This window comes from Scomber scombrus, chromosome 10 (assembly GCF_963691925.1).
Source record: "Scomber scombrus chromosome 10, fScoSco1.1, whole genome shotgun sequence".
Lineage (NCBI taxonomy): Eukaryota > Metazoa > Chordata > Actinopteri > Scombriformes > Scombridae > Scomber > Scomber scombrus.
The window spans coordinates 7,557,208-7,579,363 of NC_084979.1; the positions used below are offsets into that span (position 1 = coordinate 7,557,208).

Genomic DNA, 22,156 nt, shown 5'->3' on the forward strand with positions numbered 1-22,156 from the left:
GTACAGGATGATGTTTCCAGCCTCTCCAGACACTAAGACTGGGCATCGACGGCTCTGCCAGATGCAAAGTATTTCTGGTTTCTGGTCCTGTTTCCTGTGTTCAGGGCTGGCAGTCCTAATCAAAGTCGCTGTCATCAGCCCTCCACGGGATCCCAAAAGGACTGTCCCAGAATCCTCGGTTTCTCAGGCCAGAGGAGGTCGAAGGTTCTGAGTCCAGGTAGCTCTCATCCCTGCCACTGCTGTAAGAGGTGCTGGTTGAGGGAGCTGAGTCATCAGGGACTTCCTCAGAGTTCCACCTCGGCCGCTTAGCAGTCACCTCCTCCAAGTGGGTGTCTTCTCTGCTCCTCTTGGTGGACGAGCTGAGGCCGGAGGTGGAAGGAGCACACTCGTCAGGCTCCAGAGGACCAGCAACTGGAGGACCAGCAACCGGAGGACCAGCAATCGGAGGACCAACGACTGGGGGACCAGCAAGAAGAGGAGGGTAGTCTTCTCTCCAACCCTGCCAAAACTCCTCAGGTGGGAGCTGCTGGACGAGAGGAGAGCGAGGTCTGAAGTCCTCATCCTCTGAATCCTCTTCGTCCTCGAGGAGACTCTCATATCCGGAATCCTCGCTGGTCCAGTTCTCGATGTCAATGTCGTCTTCATCCTCCTCTTCCTCACTGGCCACACTCAGACGGTCGTCCACTTCCATGTCTTCTTCTTCGTCAGAGGAAAGAAGAGGAATAGCAATACCTACCTCAACCTCCCCGTCCTCCTCATCAGAAGAGACGTAGTCCGGGAGCACGATGTCGTCATCATGGTCCACGATCCTGATGACTTCTGGGAGGCCGTCTTCTGCAGGACGCTCAATGATGAACAGTCGAATAGGGGTGCCTGAGTGGAAAAGAGATACATCACATGAGAACCTGATTTAAAGTCTGAGGCATGTCTATCAATGAAACATAACATAAAATGTTTGGGACAAAATAACAAAAAAATAAAGTTAAATCAGAAAAAATACAAACATAAAGCAAGTATTACTTCACTGGACATATCATCAAACCTCATGTGAATATGTTCTGGATGTAAAAAGACACTGAAAGTTGGGCCACATGGTTTCATAAGTAAATTAAACTCTGAATTGAAGTATATCCCATTGACTTCTTGACTCATGTAATTATCATTTTAATTATCATGGTATTACGGATCAATCACTAATTATCAAATTGTTGACTGCAAAGTGAATGAAGGTTTGCACCATTCTGACTAAGCTCTGTGATGAGGAACTTTGGTAAACATTTCAGTCAATCCAAAGTTTGTAACAATGATACAATATTTAATGTAAGAGATAATACTGCAGTATGTGATGACTCGACAAAAATCAAGGCAGATGTTAAATACTCTTCATAAAGCCACAGTAAAAAAAACACCCATGAATGTAATCATGTAGCAACACTGTTTCTCACTGTTATTGTAATTATAAGGCGCACATGAACAATGCTCTATAGCTAGCTAATGAGGGCACTAGGAGCTCCCTGTGCGCCTTGCGCTTTTACGTGCGGGTCTATCCATCTTTTTTTTGAAGCAAAGGGAACATGGGATAGCGGGATTAATGAGAAAACGGAGAGGTACGCGATCAAGGTGGAGAATGAACTACTGCTTCAGACACGGATCAAGAGAAAAACGGATCAATATAGGCCAATAACTGACTCTTATGCACGTGCATTGGATAAAACTACTTATTTTGCCCCAGCAGAACATTTAAGGGACATCAGTGACATAACACTCGCAATAAATATCATATTGTAATAAGTATAAATACGCAATAAGATGCGTGAATTCATTTCATGTGTATTCAACTACATCACTGCGCATGCCGAACCAGGAGAACCAGCAAAGAAATAAAATAACAACATAAACCCCTCAACTTTGAAATTTAAAGGACTCAATTCTTTAGCTGTGGATACATGTTAAGCCAACTAAGCTTCAACAAACAAAACTATCAGCTCAGAGTTTATCATTAGAAGAACTGGGTCCAGGTGTGTTTACACCTGTACGGCCTGGCGTTCTGGCGTCACGAGCTCACAGTTCCATCGTCTCCATGGTGAGCAAGAAAAACTTATTTTTGGCATTTTATGAAATTTGGCCCGGTCGCCATCTTTTTTCCATAATTTCAATGCACATTTTGGACAAATTGATGCATTGAAACCAAAATAACAGTGTTTCAAATCACTACATGGATTGTTAACACATTCCACACCTTTCCCGGGAAATTTCATGCATTTTTTCCAACAAATAATTATTTTACACGGAGAAATCGTCGAATAACTGTCTGTTTTCACTAAATGTGTGTTTTTCCAATATAGGCCCAATTACATAATGTGAACTATCCTCCTTTAAACTACAAAACTCACATTCATTGTTACTTTAAGATTGCCTCCAAAGCATTTTTGGAGATAAATAATGAATAAATCAAAGAGTAAAATATGAATTTTAAATTGATCTTACCTGCCAGGCCGTGGTCCATCTCGTGGGCGTCCCCACGAGATGGACCACGGATGGAGACTCCAACTAAGGCCATTTCCAACTTGTTCAGTCAAGTTCAGAGATCCAAGTAGTTTGTCCAAGTTGTGTCCAAAGAGATCAGCTTTTCAGCTTTTGAACTCCTTTCAGCGCTTAAGTCCTCCAAGAGATCACTTTCCAGCGTTTTCCAAGCTTTGCAACAAGGTCAACTCGTGTCCAAGTTCAGATGCAAAGAGAGCAATCAGAATGTTCTGCTGACCTATATAGCCTCGGTTTGATCATCAATGACGCAAGCAGCGTGTGAGAGTGTTTAATTAAATTTTACATAAATTGAATTCATATTAGTTTTTTTCAATTAGTTTTTCTTTCATTGCAGTGGTTTTGCATTAATGTAGGCCTACTCATCAATTGTGGTATTTCTTCCTCACAATACAGCCTGATTCAGCAGTATACTGTAGTAGACGTATCTACAAAACAAGGAGAGAGCAAAGATGTGCAGAGTGATCTTCCACTTACTGTATTATAGACTGTCAGCAATGCGTCCTGCAGCAGTGGATATCTTATGATAAAAACACACACAGCAGGATGCAGAGAATAAGTAAATAGGCTAATACAAAGTGACTTTTCCATTTACCAGCATTGACAATAAAACCGGTTCTTCTTCTTTTTTTGGTGTTATATCTTTTAGTTAAAGGCTGGATTAGTATCCCCATACTTTTTTTCCGATCACCCAATCACAACAGATAATACTACTACATACACAGACAGAATAATAGTTCTTACTATTAGAGGTTCTTCCTCCTTGCCTTTTATTTTGCAAGATCAGGTGCTCAGAGTCCAGCTTCTTCACAAACTCAGACTCGATACATCAAAGAGAGCGCTGAAAGCCTCCTTACTGCAAATACGACTTTATTCGTGGAACATTTTTATAGCAGCCGGCTCTTTTTCTTCCTTTTTAACCTTCTTTCTTTTGGTTTCCCCACAGGGCTTTTGGTTAGTGATCAATTTGCCCGCACACCAGATGAAACAAACTAACCTCAGTGCATTGTGGCCTGCTGAATAGTCACTTGCACTTACACAGATGAAACTGTCAATCATGACATTTGATTTTCTTGGAAACCTCAAATTACATTTTGAACAAACTAGGTTTTGCATGACAGCGACAGTAATGATCAATATCAAGAGAGTGTGTCTATATAAGTGGAGCCCGACCAAACAAAAAGAAAACATCGAGTAGTTTTTCATTATTTATAGCTATACATAGGCTATGTTTTATTCAACTTTTGAGTAATAATAATGAGTAATAAGTATCTATCTACCTATCTATCTATCTATCTATCTATCTATCTATCTATCTATCTATCTATCTATCTATCTATCTATCTATCTATCTATCTATCTATCTATCTATGAAGATTGAACCACTGAATTATAGACCAGCGGCTGCCTTGTATTTATTAACATTTCTTTATTTAATTTTAACATCTCTGTGTTATTATCAGTAGGAGGATCAATACTAACCTGATCATATATTTGGCGTACACGTCTCAAATGCCATGCCAATGCAGCGTGTTGAATTGAATTGAAACTGAATCTTGAGATAAACGTCCAGTAGTCTGAAACTGCTTAAATACAAATGCACACTGCTATATTATCAGTGACACGACTGTGTGACTTTTATATGTCTCCTTTCGAGCCCAGGAGATAGATGAAACTATTACCATTATTGTGTACTCACACTGTACACCAATTGATGATTGAGACTACTCATCTTCACCTGTGCGGCGGGGTCACTCTCTGCTCTTAGGCTCTCTGGTCATCCTAACGTTGCCAAATATCGCGATAGCCGCCTGTTAATCACTACGTAATGTGCCGTGCTGCTTCTAGCGGCGCTGGTGACAGTGCTGAAAGCTGTTGGGGTGAGTTTTTTCATAAATATACCCATTTATTGAATCATTTAAACTATTTTTGGGATGTGCATAGACATTTTCTCTTCCTTGTACAGTTGGATTTGAAAAATAAACGTTATTGAGCGTTTTAGTCGTACGCAGAGCTCGGGCCTTAGTGCGGGCAGCCGTGTTTCTCCTCACCGTAAATCATAGCACACTGGAAGTTAGCCGCTTAGCATCGAGAACGGTAGAATTAAACACGTATTAATTCCAGTACCCCAAAATGTACCTCAAGAGTCGGCACTTGTACAACATTGTCGTGTTAAAATGTTTAGTGAGACATGCAGTAATTAGGTAGAATTGAACTCCAGCTTGTGTTGTGGCAGCTTCTTTGTTGTCCCGTCCTCGTGCCGTTAGCACCGGTAACGATATTTTCCCGTTATCTGTGTACAAAGAGGACAGACTAGAGGATGGCTGAAAGTTTTATTAAGACCTTGGTTGTCTGCACGTGTACACACTTCGTGTAATAAAGTGTGTTTTTAAGGTGTGGTCGTACCGTCGGCTAGCCACTTTCATATCCACGTTTTCCAAACTCCGCTGCTGTGTCAAACATGCATGTCTAATAATCGGCCCTACACACTTTAACTAAACATCATTACTCTTCCATTGCGTGGAGGGGGGCAGACATACTCGCTAACGTGTACATATTAAAGGATGAACCATGTAACGTGCAGTGGATGGATCTTTGTGTGTCGCCGTAGATGGCGATCGGAGTACTTTCTGTGAAGTTTCTGATCACTCAAAACCCTCATATCTGTCATTAACCATAACGACCAAATATTTAAAAGCGTACTGTGTGCTAATCTGAGCTAACCCGTGTCGTAATGACATTGTCGCAGTGAATTCATTTCCATAGACCCGTCGGTAACGCCCGCAGGTACCGTGGCTGTTTACGACCAACAGCGTTAGCGAGATGCTAATCTGTGTGCTTCTGTTTGCTCACACAAGGTCATCAAGACAACCCGTTTTATGCTTAAATTCATGCTCAACTGGGCTGTTGTGATCGTGAGACCCGTTAAAAGCGACATGTTAACCACCTTAAATTGTTGCGTTACTGATTTGAAGAGTTGGACGTGTTTTTAGAAATGAGCTGGCTAGCTTAGATGTGACGTTTTCGATAGCGGGGCATGCCGCAACGTGTTGGATGTGGATCAGGCCGTGTTAGCAGCTCCAGCTGAGGATGGCGGACTGCTGGGAAGTCACATGGTGACTCCTGTCAGAGTGGTTGTTGTTCGGGCCCAGACGAGGAGTGGCACCGTCGTGGAGAAGACCCTTTTCCTGCGTTTTTTTAGCCATTTGGTCGTAACTGGGGCAACGTGTTTTAGCGTCTATGGTTTGTTGTTTAATGATTACCGGGATAAACTGTAGTTAAATACTCATCAGGAAGTGTTGAAACGACCAATCGGCGCTGGTGTTTTAGTGGGTGGACGGCTTTTTTCCTCCACTTTTCTGCGTCACCAACAGCTAAAAAAGGGGAGCAGAAAAACCCATGGCCTCCCAGGTTGTTTTCACAGAGGAGTCGTGTCTTTTCACTGCTCATAACCTTTAACCCACAATCCATCTGGCGACAACTGACCTCTTTGTTTCTACTACCACTGGGATGTACAGCTTTAGTTCCTGCGGGTCTACTATTTATCCCAGTGTTATCAAATGAAAACAAAACGCAACTGTGTTTGTTGGTTAATCTGGATTTGCCATTCGGATATTAATACCAAGAAGGCCCATTCTAGAACAGCACCCCCTCTCTGTTTCAAGGAACCCCATTTGAGCATTTTCACAACATTATATTTTAATCTTCCTGGAAGCACACATACTGGAAGTCATTGCAACACAGCTACAGCAGAATAGATATCATGTGTCCCTGTTTGGCTCACTGTACTTGTTTTCAAAGCATTGTATTTTGGTCAACAACACTCTGCTCTAACCTACTGATGGAGAGTTTGAGTTTTGTTTACTAGTTAGGCCTCACCCGCACACTACATGTCTACAGTAAATGTGTAAAACAGATGAATGACAAAACAGAGGGCCCTAGTCAGAAACGGTGCCATAAATATCATGGCCTGAAGTGAAGGTATGCACAAGGACTTGTTGATCCACAGCTCTTGCCTGCTGCATCTAGTCAGCTGCCTGGCATTGTGGGCTGTATCCAGAGGCATCTGAGGAAACCCTATTTTTATACTTGTGAGTCTGGGGGCAAAGAATCTAATGTTCTCAGAAAGACTTAAGGTCATTGGTCCTCAGTGGTGTTTCTGTTTTTCATGTGACAGAGAATGTGAAATTCTCATCAGTTGATGGTGTAATTCAATTTCTCTGCCTCACTGCACTCACTTTGGGCTTCTTGAGTTTTGTGTTAAATCTAAAGGTTTAATCTGTAAAGTTGTTGTTGATCCTCAAAAGTTGAAATCAAAGTGATCAGTTCTGCTTAGCTAACCAAATCTACTTTCTCTCAACAGTATGAAGTGAAACGGAACTGAATTTTTGTACCATCCGCAACTGCTTCAAGTTCAGATCATAACAAAGAAACTGAAGAGAAACCTCCCAAAACAAGCAAAGTTGCAACACCGAAGACACGTGGGAAAAAAAAAAGGATCACTTCATCCTGAAACGGCCAAAGAAGACACATCAGCCCAATTGAAACACGCAGAAGAGAAGCAATCCAATGCCCAAGCATATTTTGAGAAGACAATAGCTGATCTGAAACCAGAAGTTTGTGCCTACTCAACAGCTTTGACAAAGCACACGTCCCAACGCTGCTCCTAGCCCTCCTCATCCTCACCACACCACCGTCTCACCACCGGGGTGTGGAGTGGGCTGCTGTCTGCTAGTTTTTTTTCCCCCCCATAGTACCCCCATCTTATCCCCCTTCTACTCTCCCACTGTTTTCATTGTATTTTTTCTAAGCAGTGTTATTGCACCTGCTTTGCCTTTTTGCGCTAGATTTCTCCCCCTTTTTTGCTTTATGCAACCATCTAGAACTTGTGCCAGAAACTTGTAACGTGTGTGTGTGTGTGTGTGTGTTCAACTGTATGCGTGAAGAGATCTGCAGGAACTGCATAGTGATCGAGATCCTGAGAACCACAAGATTCAAGACGACTATTAAAGGTGGGTCTCAGTCCGTCCCTTCATAACATGAGACCTTTCATGTTAATGTCAACATATTAATGTCTTTTGGAGTTTTTAATTTAGTCACATATGATTTTTGTCCTATTTTGAATGATTTACGTCCCCCAATATGTTGAATGTTTTTTTTCTCCCTGCAAAAAGTTTAAGAATTCGCATATATCACCATCAAATATTGTAATTCAGATTCAATTGAAGATCTGTTATTGGCCAGTTTCACTTGGCCCTAATTTCCAGATGTACAAACACAGATTATGGAGGACTAAATTCTGATTCAGTTTGGCCAGCTGAGCAGATTTTGGGCAGCGATGCAGAGGTTTTCTTTTAATCACTGAAAACAAATAACAGTGTCCTCCTCGTTTTGATTTCTAAAAAAATCATCCAACATGCTCTACCATTTTTAAAATGGCTCGTATTGAAACATTGTCTGGATTTTGTGGCCTCATCAATCAGTGATTGTTGTTTTGCGGCAGCTGATTTCACTGATTAGCATGCCTTCAAACATCAGGAATATTATTGAAATCAGCTGCTGCAATGCTCGGGTAGATATGAATCTTGTATGTTCATTGTTCTTAGCACGTGATTATCCACTTAATAATGTGGAATGAGTGCGATAATTGATGCCAAGTTTAAGATTTGATTTTGTCATGTCAGTGACCTTTACATTGCCGTTTGTTAAAGATACCTTTTTTTTTAAATTTTTAAACTTCACATAAATCAGCTTGGAATTCGTCAAACTGAACCGCCACCAACTCCAAACAGTTAAAATGGTCATTCAATTTAGTTTGAGATAGATTTGATTGCATACCCACACCAAGCCCACACCTTTATCGTTTTTTTTTAAAGTCATATTCTCCCTGAGTTTTTTATTTATTTATTTTATTTAACCTTTTCAGCTCCCTCCCTGGGGGATAAAGCCCACAGCCCTTTTCCTTTGTTTGTGACACTTGGCACACTGGCTGACCTATCTGCCTTACCCGTTATGTTTTTTCCTCTCTTCACCCTTGCAGACATCCAGAGGTGTATCATTGGGTGGTTGCATAAAAAATAGTTTAACAGTCCAAAAAAAAAAAAAAAAAAAAAAATTTAATCAAATAATCAAGTTCAGCAAGTGCTCAAGCAAGTTTGGTCCGAGTTTATGGGAAAATATGGGCAGCCCCTGGAAAGGCTTTGTTGAGTTTACCTTGCCTGCGTCGCCACCCACCGCGTTTGTTAGCGCTGACCTGAGCAGCACATCCCCTGTCGGACTCAGCCTGTCGCCATATGGCCGTTCCGTAAGTTCCACCTTCCCACCTCTTTTCTACGTGCCCCACCCCCACCCCCCATCGAACACCCATCCACCCACCTTGCCCTGCATCTCTCTGCTGTGAATGGCCTAACCTCTTTCATCCCTTTTCGGGCTCCCGAGACTAGCCTCTGCTCAGGTACATTGTTGCAGGGTGAGGGGTGCTCTACTAATGGAACTGCAGAAATTAGTTGGGACTTACACAATTCCTTGAAGTACCTTTTTTTTTTAAATATCCCCTCCCATTTTTTTTAACAATAATCCAGTGGTATCTTAGTCGGCCATGACACGGGCAAATCATGTTGGGCTACATTAATGCTGGTACATAACTTAAAGTCAAGGCAACACAAATACAACCTAAACTGCATACTAGTTGCTCACTGATGATGAAAACACAAATGTTTCAGAGTAATTACTGCACATGTAACCAAGACCTACACGTTAAATGTCTTGTTAGAGTAGCTCATTGATATAGTGCAGTGCAGGGCCTTACAGAAGAGGCTGCTCTGGGACCCCCCCTCCCCCTCATAACCCCATAACCCATCACCAACTCTCTGTCCACTGTAGATGCGCCGCTGTTTGACCTATCATTCGCATTTTCTGATTCTCCATCTTTTTTTTTTCTTTTTTTTTTAGTAGTAGTTTTTATTTTACTTGACCTTTAGTAACATTTGTGACACTGCATTTAAACCCCACTTCACCTGAACTGGCTGCACAAAGACGTTTTAATCTTTTTTTAGTTTTTAGTCTGCCTTCTCCTCTGTGCACTAGTATTTTTTTAACGCTTATCTGTGCGATTGATTGATGCTGTAAATGTGAGATTATCACAGTAGCCATACCCATTGTTACTGAGTTGCCTTGTGGTTTTTTCTGCTTGGTATGTTGGTTTCAGGATCTCTGTAATGATTGAGTATTGGTGGTGGTTGTGCTGAGCTAGAAAATTAGAAACTTTGTCCACAGGAGCATTATGGAGTATTCTGCTCTGAAATTGTGAAGTGTGTATGGTAGGCCTCGGAAACATTTGTTCATGGGTAAACACTGGGTGTCAATATGAAATATGGGCAGATTAGCAAAGTCAAATAGAGGGTACAGTTTTTATACTCTATTGCTGGATCACAGCAGGCTTTGGTAGCAACCATTCAAAAATCTGGATAACCGACCAATTTAAAAAGACAAAACTAAAGCTTAATGAATGTGACTGTACTCCTTTTCAAAGCTGTTGCCTCCTCCCAACAGCATATCCAAGTCCTATCCTCAGTGTCAGAAATGGAAAGAGGCTCTTCTGAACCGCCAGTGCCTCGCAACACTGGCTCTGCCCCCTCTACCTCTACCGGTCCCATGCCTATTCCCCGCTCCTCCTCCGTCTCTTGCCATCCGCACCCAGGAAGTAAAAAACACAAGCGGACTCCCTTATATCAGAGATCAGTAAGAGGGCATGTTTGGTGGTGCCCACACTGACTTAGCAGCCCCACGAGCTGCTGTTATGTGACTTTTTGTTGTTGTTGCTAACAGCATGGTGTGTAGTTGTGTGGAAAATGAGTTTAACCTAGGTGTCGTTGCAGATTTTGATAAGTCAACGTTTTTATTGGTTTTCCAGTATAAGTGCAGGTTGGTTGGTTTGTAAAGACAGGTGAAGAGTTCTTGAACGTTTAACATCTCTTAAACCAGAATTGCATGTAATGACTGCAGGTTTTTTTGCGAGTGTTTGATGATTTGGGACTAAAACAGTGAATTGTAGCTTTTAGTGCATGATACTTGGAAAGAAGCCAGGAAATGTCGTTGTTTTTTGTTTTTTTTTCCAGTGAACGGTATGAATCAACCTGAAATTCTGTCAAGGCATTATCAATGATGTGCTTCCCCGCTGTCGATGGCCAGATAGCCCCAGAAAGCTCTAATCTAGCTTTACTTTTGCCTTTTTCTCCCCACTTCCTCTGAAGTGTGCTATATTTGCATGTTATGAAGTGTTTTTTTTTGTTAAGGTTGGCATCAAACACTGCATTAAACTGTGGCCTTTTTGTTGTTGTTTTATTAATTGTCTGCAACATTTTGACCCACTAACTGATTGTATTTTTAACAATTGCTTGTCCTCTTCCCCCCTCCCCCCCAGATGAGTTTTGACCCAGGCATGCTCCATAACAATGGGCACACTGCGTACGCCAACGGCACAGGGCCTGGCATCAGAGAGACAGGCGTGGTGGAGAAGCTTCTAACTTCTTACGGTTTCATCCAGTGCTCCGAACGCCAGGCTCGTCTCTTCTTCCACTGCTCCCAGTACAATGGTAACCTGCAGGAGCTTAAAATAGGAGGTGAGATCCCTTGAACTAGTGAATGAATCATAGATACTTAACGTAACGTAAATTCTTTTTGCAGAAAAGGAAAATACTTGAGCTTCATTATCTCAACTTAACATGCCCCCTGTGTACTTTGAAGTTTTCTAAATGTTTGGTCTCCCTCTGCTTCTCTCTCCTCAGATGATGTAGAGTTTGAGGTATCCTCTGACAGGCGCACTGGCAAGCCCATAGCAGTGAAGCTGCTTAAGATAAAGCCAGAGGTGCTGCCAGAGGAGCGCATCTCGGGCCAGGTGGGGCCAGACCTGCACGCCTATCCCTTTACTGTGCTGCATGGTTATATTCATCCAGTTAAGGAACACCATTTTATTTTTGGTTCTGTCATTGTCTGTCAACGTAACATTTGTATGGCCCATTGTGTTTTTGGGCATTGGATGTAAATCATGTAAAGCACACAAAATTTGACCCTCCCCCCCCTAATCATGTATTTAAGTTAAAAAAAAAGCAGCTCTTTTTCCCCCATCAAGCTTCGCAATGCATTTAAATTCTAAATTGGCTTTTTGTCGCTAAAATGCATGTTTGCTGGAGGTATTGAATGTCTGCTGAACAAATACGGTCAATGTAATTCCTTTTAATTTATCTGTAAATGCTCACAGCAACTAGTATAGCTCACATGGTCACTCTCGCAAACTAAAACAAATCTACCGATCTACACTGGCGTAAAGAGTCAGTGAAGTGCTTCATTATTAAGCTGAGCTCAGCAGGGAAAGGCGTGCAGTTCATAACATTCAAGTGATGCCGCTTGTCTTTTTACGTTACTTGCTCCATGAAGCCGCAGATTCATTCCCTGAAGATCTTGATCTGGGGAACACACTAGAGACTGTTAAGCAGCCTGACTGTGTATACACATTTTCTCTGAAGTATGATCATGCTCATGCAAACCTGACCGCTTCCCACCTGCTCCATATCTTTAAAACTTGATATACTTGTCACTGTGACATTCCGAAATTCTGCCATTTCATCCATTACATGTCCAGTTGTGTTGTAAGTTGGCTATGTTTGGTGAAGCAGCATGTTAACCTCTTTCCCTTGCCATTTCCTCCTTTTCTGCAGGTTGTCTCAGCAATTCCAGTGCACTTGGATGGAAAGTCTGCTCCTGGCCAGGTGCCCACCGGCAGTGTTTGCTATGAAAGAAATGGGGTAAGAGACGAATGCTGAATTACAACATGCTTGAACAATGACATACAAAATGTCAACATCTTTGCACTCCGCTCCTCCAGAATGTACAGACAACACTCATTTGTTCCATCCTCAGCTTGGGTTTGACAAATGTGTACTTACATCTGTTTTCCACATTATGATTTATGATGTATGTCAATAGTATACAATCATGCAGTCTAGAGCTCAAACTTTGCATGTGTTCAATCCAGCTACAACATTTGACAGCTTAATCTTCCACATCACATGACTGTCTGTCCTTCATTTATATACATTCTTTAATGTTCTCGTTAATCTTGAAAATGAAATAGTTTTTAGGGTTAACAATTCTGTCCTACAACTTTTTAAAATAAAGCTTGACAGTCCTGTGACTTTCCACAGGAAGTGTTCTACCTTACCTACACTCCTGACGACGTGGAGGGTAACATCCACCTGGACACCGGTGATAAAGTCAGCTTTTATATGGATACCAACAAGCAGTGAGTCTTTACACACTTTACACACACCACTGTTATTTAAACAATTCCCAGGTTGCGCTCTACATTTATCTCTCCTGTGTTCCAGTACTGGAGCAGTCAGTGCTCGTAATATTCAACTGGTGAAGAAAAAGCAAATGAGGTGCCAGGGTGTGGTGTGTGCTACAAAGGTAAGTGTTTGTAATAAAGCTACATCATGTCTAAACTTGTATCTCATTTGTTTAAGACTCAACTTAGGTCTCTGATTTTTGGATGGTTAGTTGATGTACCTGTTCTGTTGTACCTGGTGTTGTCTTTCAGGAGGCATTTGGATTCATTGAGAGGGCTGACGTGGTGAAGGAGATCTTTTTTCACTACAGTGAGTTCAAGGGTGATCTGGAGGCTCTGCAGGCTGGAGATGATGTCGAGTTCACTATTAAAGACAGAAATGTAGGTGTCTTCAAGCATTGCAAATATGGACCAATCATCCTTGACTTGTATAACTCTTTAATTAGCTGACTGAACTCCCCCATAACAAAACTGTTTACTGTGTGTTCTTGTGGCCTCAGGGTAAAGAAGTAGCCACAGATGTGAGACTGCTCCCCCAAGGAACAGTCATCTTTGAGGATATTAGCATTGAGCAGTTTGAAGGCACAGTCGCCAAGGTTATTCCCAAGGTTTCCACCAAAAACCAGGCAAGTAGATTACTAGTCTGGCAAGTTGAATTCCCACACGTTTGATGCCTTTGGATCTGTTACTCACCAACTTTCTGCCCCCACAGAATGACCCTCTTCCAGGTCGCATCAGTGCCAGGATCGGTTTCACTGACAAGGAACTGCCATTTGGGGAAAAGGACACCAAATCCAAGGTGACCCTTTTGGAAGGGGACCACATACAGTTCAACATCTCCACCGACCGTAGAGACAAGCTGGAGAGGGCGACCAACATAGACATCCTTCCAGACACCTTCAACTTCACCAAGGAGACACGTGAAATGGTGAGGAATACAGAACAGTGTGGAATCACGATTGACGTGGTCAGTTTTGTTACGTAATGCATCATGGGAGAGATGACTGACTATAGGAATTCACTTAAGTTTAATTAATGTGGACACCCACTCCAATCACAGACTGTAATCTCGTGCCGCCTAATCTTATTCTAGGGGGTGATTGCAGCTATACGTGATGGCTTTGGCTTCATTAAATGTGTGGATCGGGATGCTAGGATGTTCTTTCACTTCAGTGAAGTCCTGGAGGAGAGCCAACTGCACATCTCAGATGAAGTGGAGTTCACTGTTGTGCCTGTAAATCCTGTTTATAAGATTTTCACAAAAACTATGTATTCTGAGTTGTTACACGTTGTTACGATTTAGGAATAACAAACTAAAGTAAATGTCTTGTTCTTGCCAGGATATGCTGTCAGCTCAGAGGAACCACGCAGTGCGCATCAAGAAGCTGCCCAAAGGCACTGTGTCCTTCCATACCCAGTCTGAGCAGCGCTTTGTTGGTACGGTGGAGAAGGAAATTATGTCAGCCACCGCCAAAAATGCCAGTCCCAACAAGAACAAGGAGAAGGTACCACAGGTACATAAATTCTGCCCCCAGTGCATTCAGAACCAACAGTCTCATAGTCAACCCCCAGCCCACTTTATCTACCCCTCCACCCAATTTTTGTTTTAGTTCTAATGTTCCTCTTTGCTTTCTTCTCCAATGACCTTCCTGTTCATGCTCCTTGTTGGTTAGAAAAAAGACAAGGTAGGACCGAGACCTTCTGCATGAAGCAACACGAATAAAGTCTCAAATAAATGATGAAGAAGCACCTATTCTAGATTACATAAATTCATACCAATAGTCTATACATTTCACTAACATACAGTCTAAGAAGTAATTATTTAATTCTTAGACCTAACAACTTTTAGACGTGAATCTAAAAGTCAGCAACTAACAAATGATACAGAGTAAGAATACTGTATTCATAAGTGTAATGTTGATGAGACTTGTCTAATGGGTGTCTGTTTCTCCTGTCTTTCAAGGGGAAAGTTGTAGAAAAGGTTAGTCTTTTGCAGGCCCCTGACCCCACTTGACCCCACTTTACCCCACCAACTGCCTCTTTTTTACCATTGTCAACGGCATGGTATTTGATCACCAATTAACTCTGAGGAAGATGGACTCGGAACATTGTATCGCTGATTCAGCTATATGTAGGGCTGCACAATTAATGATGAAACAGTAGTCCCGAATGCTTGTATGGTTTTTGGGAACAGCATAAGTGTCTTGAGCAATATATTACAATAATTTCCATCCTACCTTAAATGGTTAAACAGCACCTTTTTTTTGTTTAGTAATTTAGTAAATGTTTCCCTGTGGTCTCATTACTGAATTGCCTTTTTTGGCATGTGAGATAAACTATATGAAGTGCCAGCAATGTCATCTGGATTGCTGAAAGTTATAACAAAGTATGAAATCTCTCTTCTGTGATCAAGCCATGCCATTTTCTGTGGCCATGATACCAGTAAATTGTGATGGTTCAAGAAATTCTGACTAAATCATAGTATTGTAGAATTGTTCCAGTTGAAACTACAATAGTGGTGGGTAATTATGCAGCCCTGCATTGTAGGCTGTAACTCAGAGCTGTTGCAGTAGACTACTAATGCTAACCAACTAGGCTGCTACAGAATGATGCATTGCACACTCTGGTGTCTTGCATACGCTTGTGTAGTCTATCTGCACACCATCTTCTAATATACTACATACTCTAAAATCATCTGATCTGATTGAATCTTTTAAACTTTTTTTTTTTTTTTTACGTGAGGCATAGTTAGCTTACATCAGTTTTATTGAAAAGTGGGTGTAGCATTGAAGAGACCTTCAGCCAAAGTAGGGACTGATTGTAGCTGAGAAACTTTCAGCAGGGTTTATACCTTGTCTGGGGTCAGCTGCATTAAGTGCTGTTGCTCATTAATGGAAGGTAATGTGTTTGATTTGTTCCACTCTCTGTAGGAATCTGAGGAAGGAGTGATTGCATATGAAGACTGTGGAGTGAAGCTCACTGTGCAATACCATACCAAGGATCTGGAGGGAGGATGTCACCCACAGGCTGGAGACAAGGTATCTACGGACTGATTCAACATTCAGTAATTGTGCTTGCGAATTTGATAAAGATGCTGCAGAGGGTCAACAATATGTAAACCCTTTATTAAAAGAACAAATATAGGCTGCTTATACAGTCCATCTTATCTGTTTGCAGCTTTGATTTATAGTTACTTCAAAACTTGACATCCTGTAGTTTGTTTTGTCTGTGTGTGTGACTCTTTTAATATATTTGCCCTCTAGGTGGAGTTCTCCATCAATGAAGTGAAGAGAACAGGCCAGCAGAGTGCAGTCTCCATCAGGGTCCTGAACCGAAATGCTTCCAATGCCAAGAGACTGCACGGATTTGTTGCCACACTGAAGGACAACTTTGGCTTCATCGAGACAGCAAATCATGACCAGGAGATTTTCTTTCACTACAGGTAGAGGTTTAGGTTCCAATATTTTTTTTTTTTTTTTAATTAAAGTAGTAGCTGATTGACAGCTCAGTCTCACTATGTCTCTGTTTACTCCTCAGTGAAATGTGTGGAGACTTGGATAACTTGGAGCTTGGTGACACAGTGGAGTACACTCTCTCTAAGGGAAAAGGAAACAAAGTCAGTGCTGAAAAGGTTACCAAAGTGGCTGCAGGTAGGGATAGTTTATTTTCAGCTGTTTCACTGACATGTTTCATATTTGTTATGTTTGTTGACATGGAAGTGTTGCTTTGAATGCTTACAAATAAGTGTGAAATCCTCTTTTCAGTGAATGGCATCGGTGATGATGTTAGTGTAACAGTGATGATGGGGAAAGTCATCCGTCCCTTACGCAGTGTGGACCCGTCCCAGACAGAATACCAAGGGCTTATTGAAACCTCAGAGGAAGGTTGGTGTCAACCTATGATGGGACTAGTACACTAACTGTTTCTTATAACCTTAATTTTCCCGTGAAATCATTCCTCCTCCCTTCTTGGTTGTTTCAGGTGGAACTAAAGGCCAGAATTATCCCTTTGGAATCATGGGCATGGCAAACAAGGCTGATTGTCTTCAGAAAGGAGAGCTTGTCAAGTTCCAGATTTGCACAGTAACTCAGACTGGACAGAAGATGGCGTGTAATGTGGTCCCCCAGCGTAGAGCCATGGTGGAGTGTGTCAAAGACCAGGTAGTGATTTAGTAGTTATTCTTATTGTTTATTCATCTGAATCACCCCTTTCTAAATCACATGTATGAGTGTTGAAGTATGGTTATTATAGCACAGGTTTACACTGGAATAAAGTGCTGCTCATTGAGGGTCCTGAATTAGTTTTTTTTCTTGTTGTCCACAGTTTGGCTTCATCACATATGAAGTGGGTGAGAGCAAGAAGCTTTTCTTCCATGTAAAAGAAGTACAGGATGGCCTGGAGCTCCAGACCGGGGATGAGGTGGAGTTCTCAGTTGTCCTCAATCAACGCACAGGAAAATGTAGTGCCTGCAACGTACGCAGAGTCAGGTAAACACTCAGAAGACTGTATGCATGGTTGAGTGCCTGGTTTAGATTTGAGTTAAACTGGTTTAGAAAGTTAAACATACCGTATGTAGCCAACAAGTTTAATCTCCAATGGTGATTTTGAATGCGCATTTAAATTTACAGTGAGGGGCCAAAACCAGTGGTGACTCCGCGTCCTGACCGCCTAGTGAACAGACTGAAGAGCATTACCCTTGACGATGCCAGTGCTCCTCGCCTGGTCATTGTAAGACAGCCCCGTGGTCCTGACAATTCAAAGGTACAAACAAGCTTTTTTTTTCACATTCTGTACTTTGGAAGTAGCTAATTTTGCTAATGAAAAAACGCTTGAATACATATTTGAATTCAAATACTTTGAGGTGGGCAGTTGAGCCAAATATTACAACAATTTAGATAATTCTAAATATTGTAAATTGGAATTGAAATTATATATATTAATTTATATTTGTAGATATACTGGAAATCTTGTATATTCAGTGAATTAAATACAGATAATGAAAGTTTCTGTTCCTGAAACTTCACCATTAAAATGATAGTTTAAAATTATCATTATTAAAATACTGTTGAACTGAGATTAGCATGATATGTCATCCTAAACCTTAATTAAATACATCCTGTCTATTACAGGGCTTCAATGTGGAGCGCAAGACTCGCCAGCCTGGTGTCATTGACTGAGCAATATAGAGCCTGCCCTGTTCGGTGTTGGTGGGACGCTGTCTCAAAGGGCAACAGCAGGGGACAAGGGAATTTGATTTGTCACATGCTTGTACACACAACTCATACACAAAACATACGCACACATACAGCAAATGGCATGTGTAATCTTTGTCCCCATCGATACCTGCGAGGGAACTTCATTCCATAGTTCCCTGCCTCCCATGTATGATGTACTTGATACAGAGTTCCACACTGCAGCGTACATGGGATATCAGAGTGTGTGCGTGTGTGATGTATCCTAGAAGTGATTATAGTGTGTAATGGAGGTATTTGTTTCTGAGGGCCTTGTCTCTCTAAATCAGAGTGATGATTGTGTGACTGTCTATGTCCCTATCTTTTTATTTTTGCTTTGTCTGGAATTCTGCACCTGTTCTTTGTCTAGTAGTTTGCCTGGATGAATGAACGTGACTGTTGGCATGGTCTTTGAGCATCCGCTCCATTTTTTTTTTTCGTATATTTTTGCTCCTTACCCATGGAAACTTAAAATGGCTTCAATGTCAAGTTTCCACTACTGTATGCTTTCCTACAAAACACATAAAGCAAAGCAAAGTTCCCTCCATAAGGAGGATCCTATTTCTCATATGTGCGAGCTTAAACTGAGGATTCTTCTCTGCTCGGTTTTTTGAGCAGTTTTAAAATGCTTTACTGAAGAGCTTAAGTGAAAGCATGGTGCGAATGTGCGTGTGATGTATGTGAATGTCGAAGTAGTTAATCTAATGGGATTTAAATTCAACAATCTGGAGCCTTTAGATACCTTTTTGGTATTCACATGCTCCACTAAAGCAATGTCTCCCAGGTGCAGAATTCCTTGTGGCATCTTATATCTGCAGTTCTTTTATACTGTTTTTTTTCTTTTTCTTGCACATTTTTGCTTTTTTCCCTTGAAACTCAATCTGCTAATATTGAATTAAGTAAGAATAAGGTGCCTAAAAACAACAAGCAAAATGAAATGGAGAAAAAAAGAAAAAAAAAAGGAAAAAAAAGTATCCTCTGTTCCCAGCCAACCGCCAAAATATTCAGAACAATCTTAGGGTGGCTTTCTTTTCTAGTAGAAATAATACTGATATGCATCCCAAACCTGTGGGTTGAACTATACTGTATGTAATGTGTGCTTTTTTTTTCTTAGTGAAAGTTCAAAGTTCAGATATAACAAAACAAATTTAACTTAAAAAAGGGTGAGAGTATTATAAATTCAGTTTAAAAAAAGAAAAGGAAAAAGAAAAAAGCAAGAATCAGGATATCAATTGTTGTGCTTTGGAGACATGTCGGTGTTATGCCTCTGCACATTACATTACAGACTAAATTAATTTCAACTTTGGATCACTGGGTTTCAGTTGAACCACATACAGAGGTTCTTATGTACTTTTGTTAATGGTATTGAATGAAACAATTGAATTAAAGTTTTATGAAAATCATGAGCTGGTTTTGTATTTTATTTCAGAAGAATCCTCCAAGTCTTTTTTTAATTGCATAAATCTTTGAAGCATAAAGCTATATACAAAATTCTGTAATATAGACCAGTGTTGCATTACACAAACTTCACTCTATGGTAAGACATTACACATTTGCTGTCTGCATTATTATAGATTTCCCAATGATAAGATTAAAGGTGTGTGTGCATAACTGAGACAACAGACAGCATTCCACAGAAAAACACAGACAACGGTTTCTCAGCAGAAAGAATCTCATTCACCAGGTATGAAGCTAAGTCAAAGCTTTCAGTCCAGTCCCACCCTTCCTAAAATGAACACTTGCACTAGCTATCTTGAGATGTGCAGTTGTGCTTTTCTGTTACAGAGAATCATAAAATACATCAATGTCCATTCTTTGGGGCTAATTCTCTGATCATGTCCTCAGATAATAGTCACATTCATTTCCATTTAAAATGTTATTGTCCTCATTAATGCCTAAACCAAACTGAAATCTGAATTTGCAATTTATATAAAACAAAGGCAGCAATATATTCTAGCTGGAGTTTGACATGTACTTACAATATATTCCATATTTCACTGCAACCCAATTTAAAATATGAAATTGAACATTTGTAAATAATTCATTTGAAACATTTCTTAAATTTGAATGAATGTTTGTTATGGAGACGCTTCCTCTTGTCAAACAATTTGGATTTTGACCTCAGTCATTGTTGCCTTGTAAAGGAACTAAGGGACTCACTTCTGGTATGAAATCAATTTTAACCAGGGGAAGACTGCTACCGTGGACATTAATGCGTCACAGTGCTTGCTGCATAGCTCCATCCAGCCGCATACTGTACATACAGTGAGCAATGGATACAAACACTCTGGCCAAGTCAAGGAGAATCAGCATCTTGCAACATGAGAAATTAAATTGCAAATTATCACTGAATACAATGAAGCATACATTACATTTAATATATGTCTTCTCTTAAGCTCTTAATTTGACTAAACCTTTGTACTGCCCAGATATATAGTGAGCTCAGAGCGATGTACCACCTTCTTTTTAGTCTGTGGTTTGGGGATTTGGGATTCAGACCAGCGTGTCCACCACTCCCTGAGCTCAGTGGGCCCTGTGGGCCGTCTCTCCCTTATCTGGCTGGGAGTAGTCAGAGCAGGAGGTGGGTTAAAGTCTTCTCTGGGCAAGAACTTCCTGTTAATATTTACATCCCCATCTGGATCAGATTGTTCCTGATATAGTTCCTGAGTTGAATCAACTGAAGTCTCAATGTCCGCATTTGCACCCACTTTTGAAACCATCCCTGAATCCTCTTGAACATTGTTTTGAGTGGCAAAGAAACCAAGTCCTTGCATTTTGCACTTATAGTCCTCCAGCTTGGTCTTGCACTCCACAGCCTTGGTCCTCATCTCAAGGAACTGACTTTGCAGATCTCTCTCGTAACTCTCCTCTGCCTTCAGCTCATTCTCCCAAAACTTTATCTGCTCCATCTCATCTTCAGTCATTCTCTGCTGGGCCTCCTGTTCAGCTTGTCTGGCCCTCTGTCGCTCCTCAAGCTCTAAAATCTGTTGGTCCACTTGTTCTATCTGGACCTGTAAGTCTTGCAAACAGCTGAGCTGACATATTATGGTTTCTCTTAGATCATTTCTATCATCTTCAGCTGTAGCACAGCTTGAACTGGATATATAATCAGGTTTTGCCCCTTGAGTTTTCTTGGAATATTTGCTTTCTTTACCCCTCGCCTGACTTCCCATGCAGCAGGATGTTTGATTATCCAAGTCTGACTTCAACATTTTCTGAGCTCTGACTTTGCTTCTACTACTTCGACCCAAGTTATCTTTGTCAGCAGTGAGAGAAACATCCAAAAAGGTATTGCTCCTTTTATCAGTCTTCTTGCTGCTTTCCTTATCACTGGCAGTACTGTAAACCCTGCCTTTCCCCAGACTCTCCAGCCATTCCCAGGCCTCCTCCATGAGTGTCAAAGACTTTCTTTTAGGCCTTTTCACGTCCTCTTGTTGCTGCTCAGCTTCTTGTCTCAAACAGGACAATGGTGGCAAGCTTCGGCGATTGATTCTGAGTGAATCGCTGCCCCGCCGCATTCTGGTGGCTGCCTCTTTTCTCCTAAGTGGTGGGCAAGGTTGGTGTCTGCCAACCTTTGTTCTGGTCATTTCATCCAAGGCAGAGGGTCCGTTGTGGAGCAGCGTGAGCTGGACCTCCCTGGTCTGCTCACCGTATTTCTCAAGAGTCTCCAGAAGGCGTTCATCGGGGGTCATGCACCTCTCAAAGTCTTTAAATTTCTCCCGTAATGTGTAGCGTCCAGGCTGACCTAAATTGAAGGATGTCAGTGTGGATGTTAGCTTGAACATGGTAGAACATACAGTAAATCTTAAAAGTATGTGTTGCCATAAAAAGCAGGATAGGCACATACCCAGTGCTTGAGCCAACGCTATGACCACGTCTTGGCATGTTGTTTCCTCCGTAATTCCACAGACCACACGTGGAACACCGTCCACAGACACCTTCACTTCCATATTACCCAATCTGTTGTTTTAAAAAGACGTTAAAGGTTTAGTAAAACTGAAGCACATTGTGCAGTGAGCATTTATTGTCTCTGTTAGGG

At 41.4% G+C, this 22,156-nt stretch overlaps 2 protein-coding genes across 7 annotated transcripts; one reads left to right on the forward strand and one right to left on the reverse strand.

Moving 5' to 3' along the window:
* Positions 1–4,361: 4,361 nt before the first annotated feature.
* Positions 4,362–19,520, forward strand: csde1 (cold shock domain containing E1, RNA-binding). Of its 6 annotated transcripts, none has more exons than XM_062426654.1 (21): positions 4,362–4,421; positions 6,905–7,553; positions 8,582–8,845; positions 10,964–11,162; positions 11,328–11,494; positions 12,258–12,344; positions 12,744–12,841; positions 12,927–13,008; positions 13,139–13,267; positions 13,387–13,512; positions 13,599–13,814; positions 13,980–14,120; positions 14,227–14,400; positions 15,817–15,924; positions 16,150–16,328; positions 16,424–16,536; positions 16,651–16,770; positions 16,868–17,046; positions 17,210–17,373; positions 17,515–17,647; positions 18,016–19,520. In XM_062426654.1, exons 3-21 carry the CDS (start codon positions 8,720–8,722, stop codon positions 18,061–18,063), a joined length of 2,589 nt encoding a protein of 862 aa, XP_062282638.1. In that variant the 5' UTR covers positions 4,362–4,421; positions 6,905–7,553; positions 8,582–8,719; the 3' UTR covers positions 18,064–19,520. The 6 variants fall into 6 exon arrangements, with proteins under 6 accessions (XP_062282638.1, XP_062282639.1, XP_062282640.1 ...); XM_062426655.1 differs by having other exon boundaries at positions 14,227–14,391; XM_062426656.1 differs by having other exon boundaries at positions 11,328–11,437.
* A 584-nt stretch (positions 19,521–20,104) lies between these two features.
* Positions 20,105–22,067, reverse strand: rassf11 (Ras association domain family member 11). Its single transcript, XM_062427769.1, has 2 exons — positions 21,965–22,067; positions 20,105–21,862 (listed from the first exon to the last, which is right to left on the reverse strand). The coding sequence occupies exons 1-2, from the start codon at positions 22,065–22,067 to the stop codon at positions 20,526–20,528; spliced, it is 1,440 nt and encodes a 479-aa protein (XP_062283753.1). The 3' UTR covers positions 20,105–20,525.
* Positions 22,068–22,156: the final 89 nt, after the last annotated feature.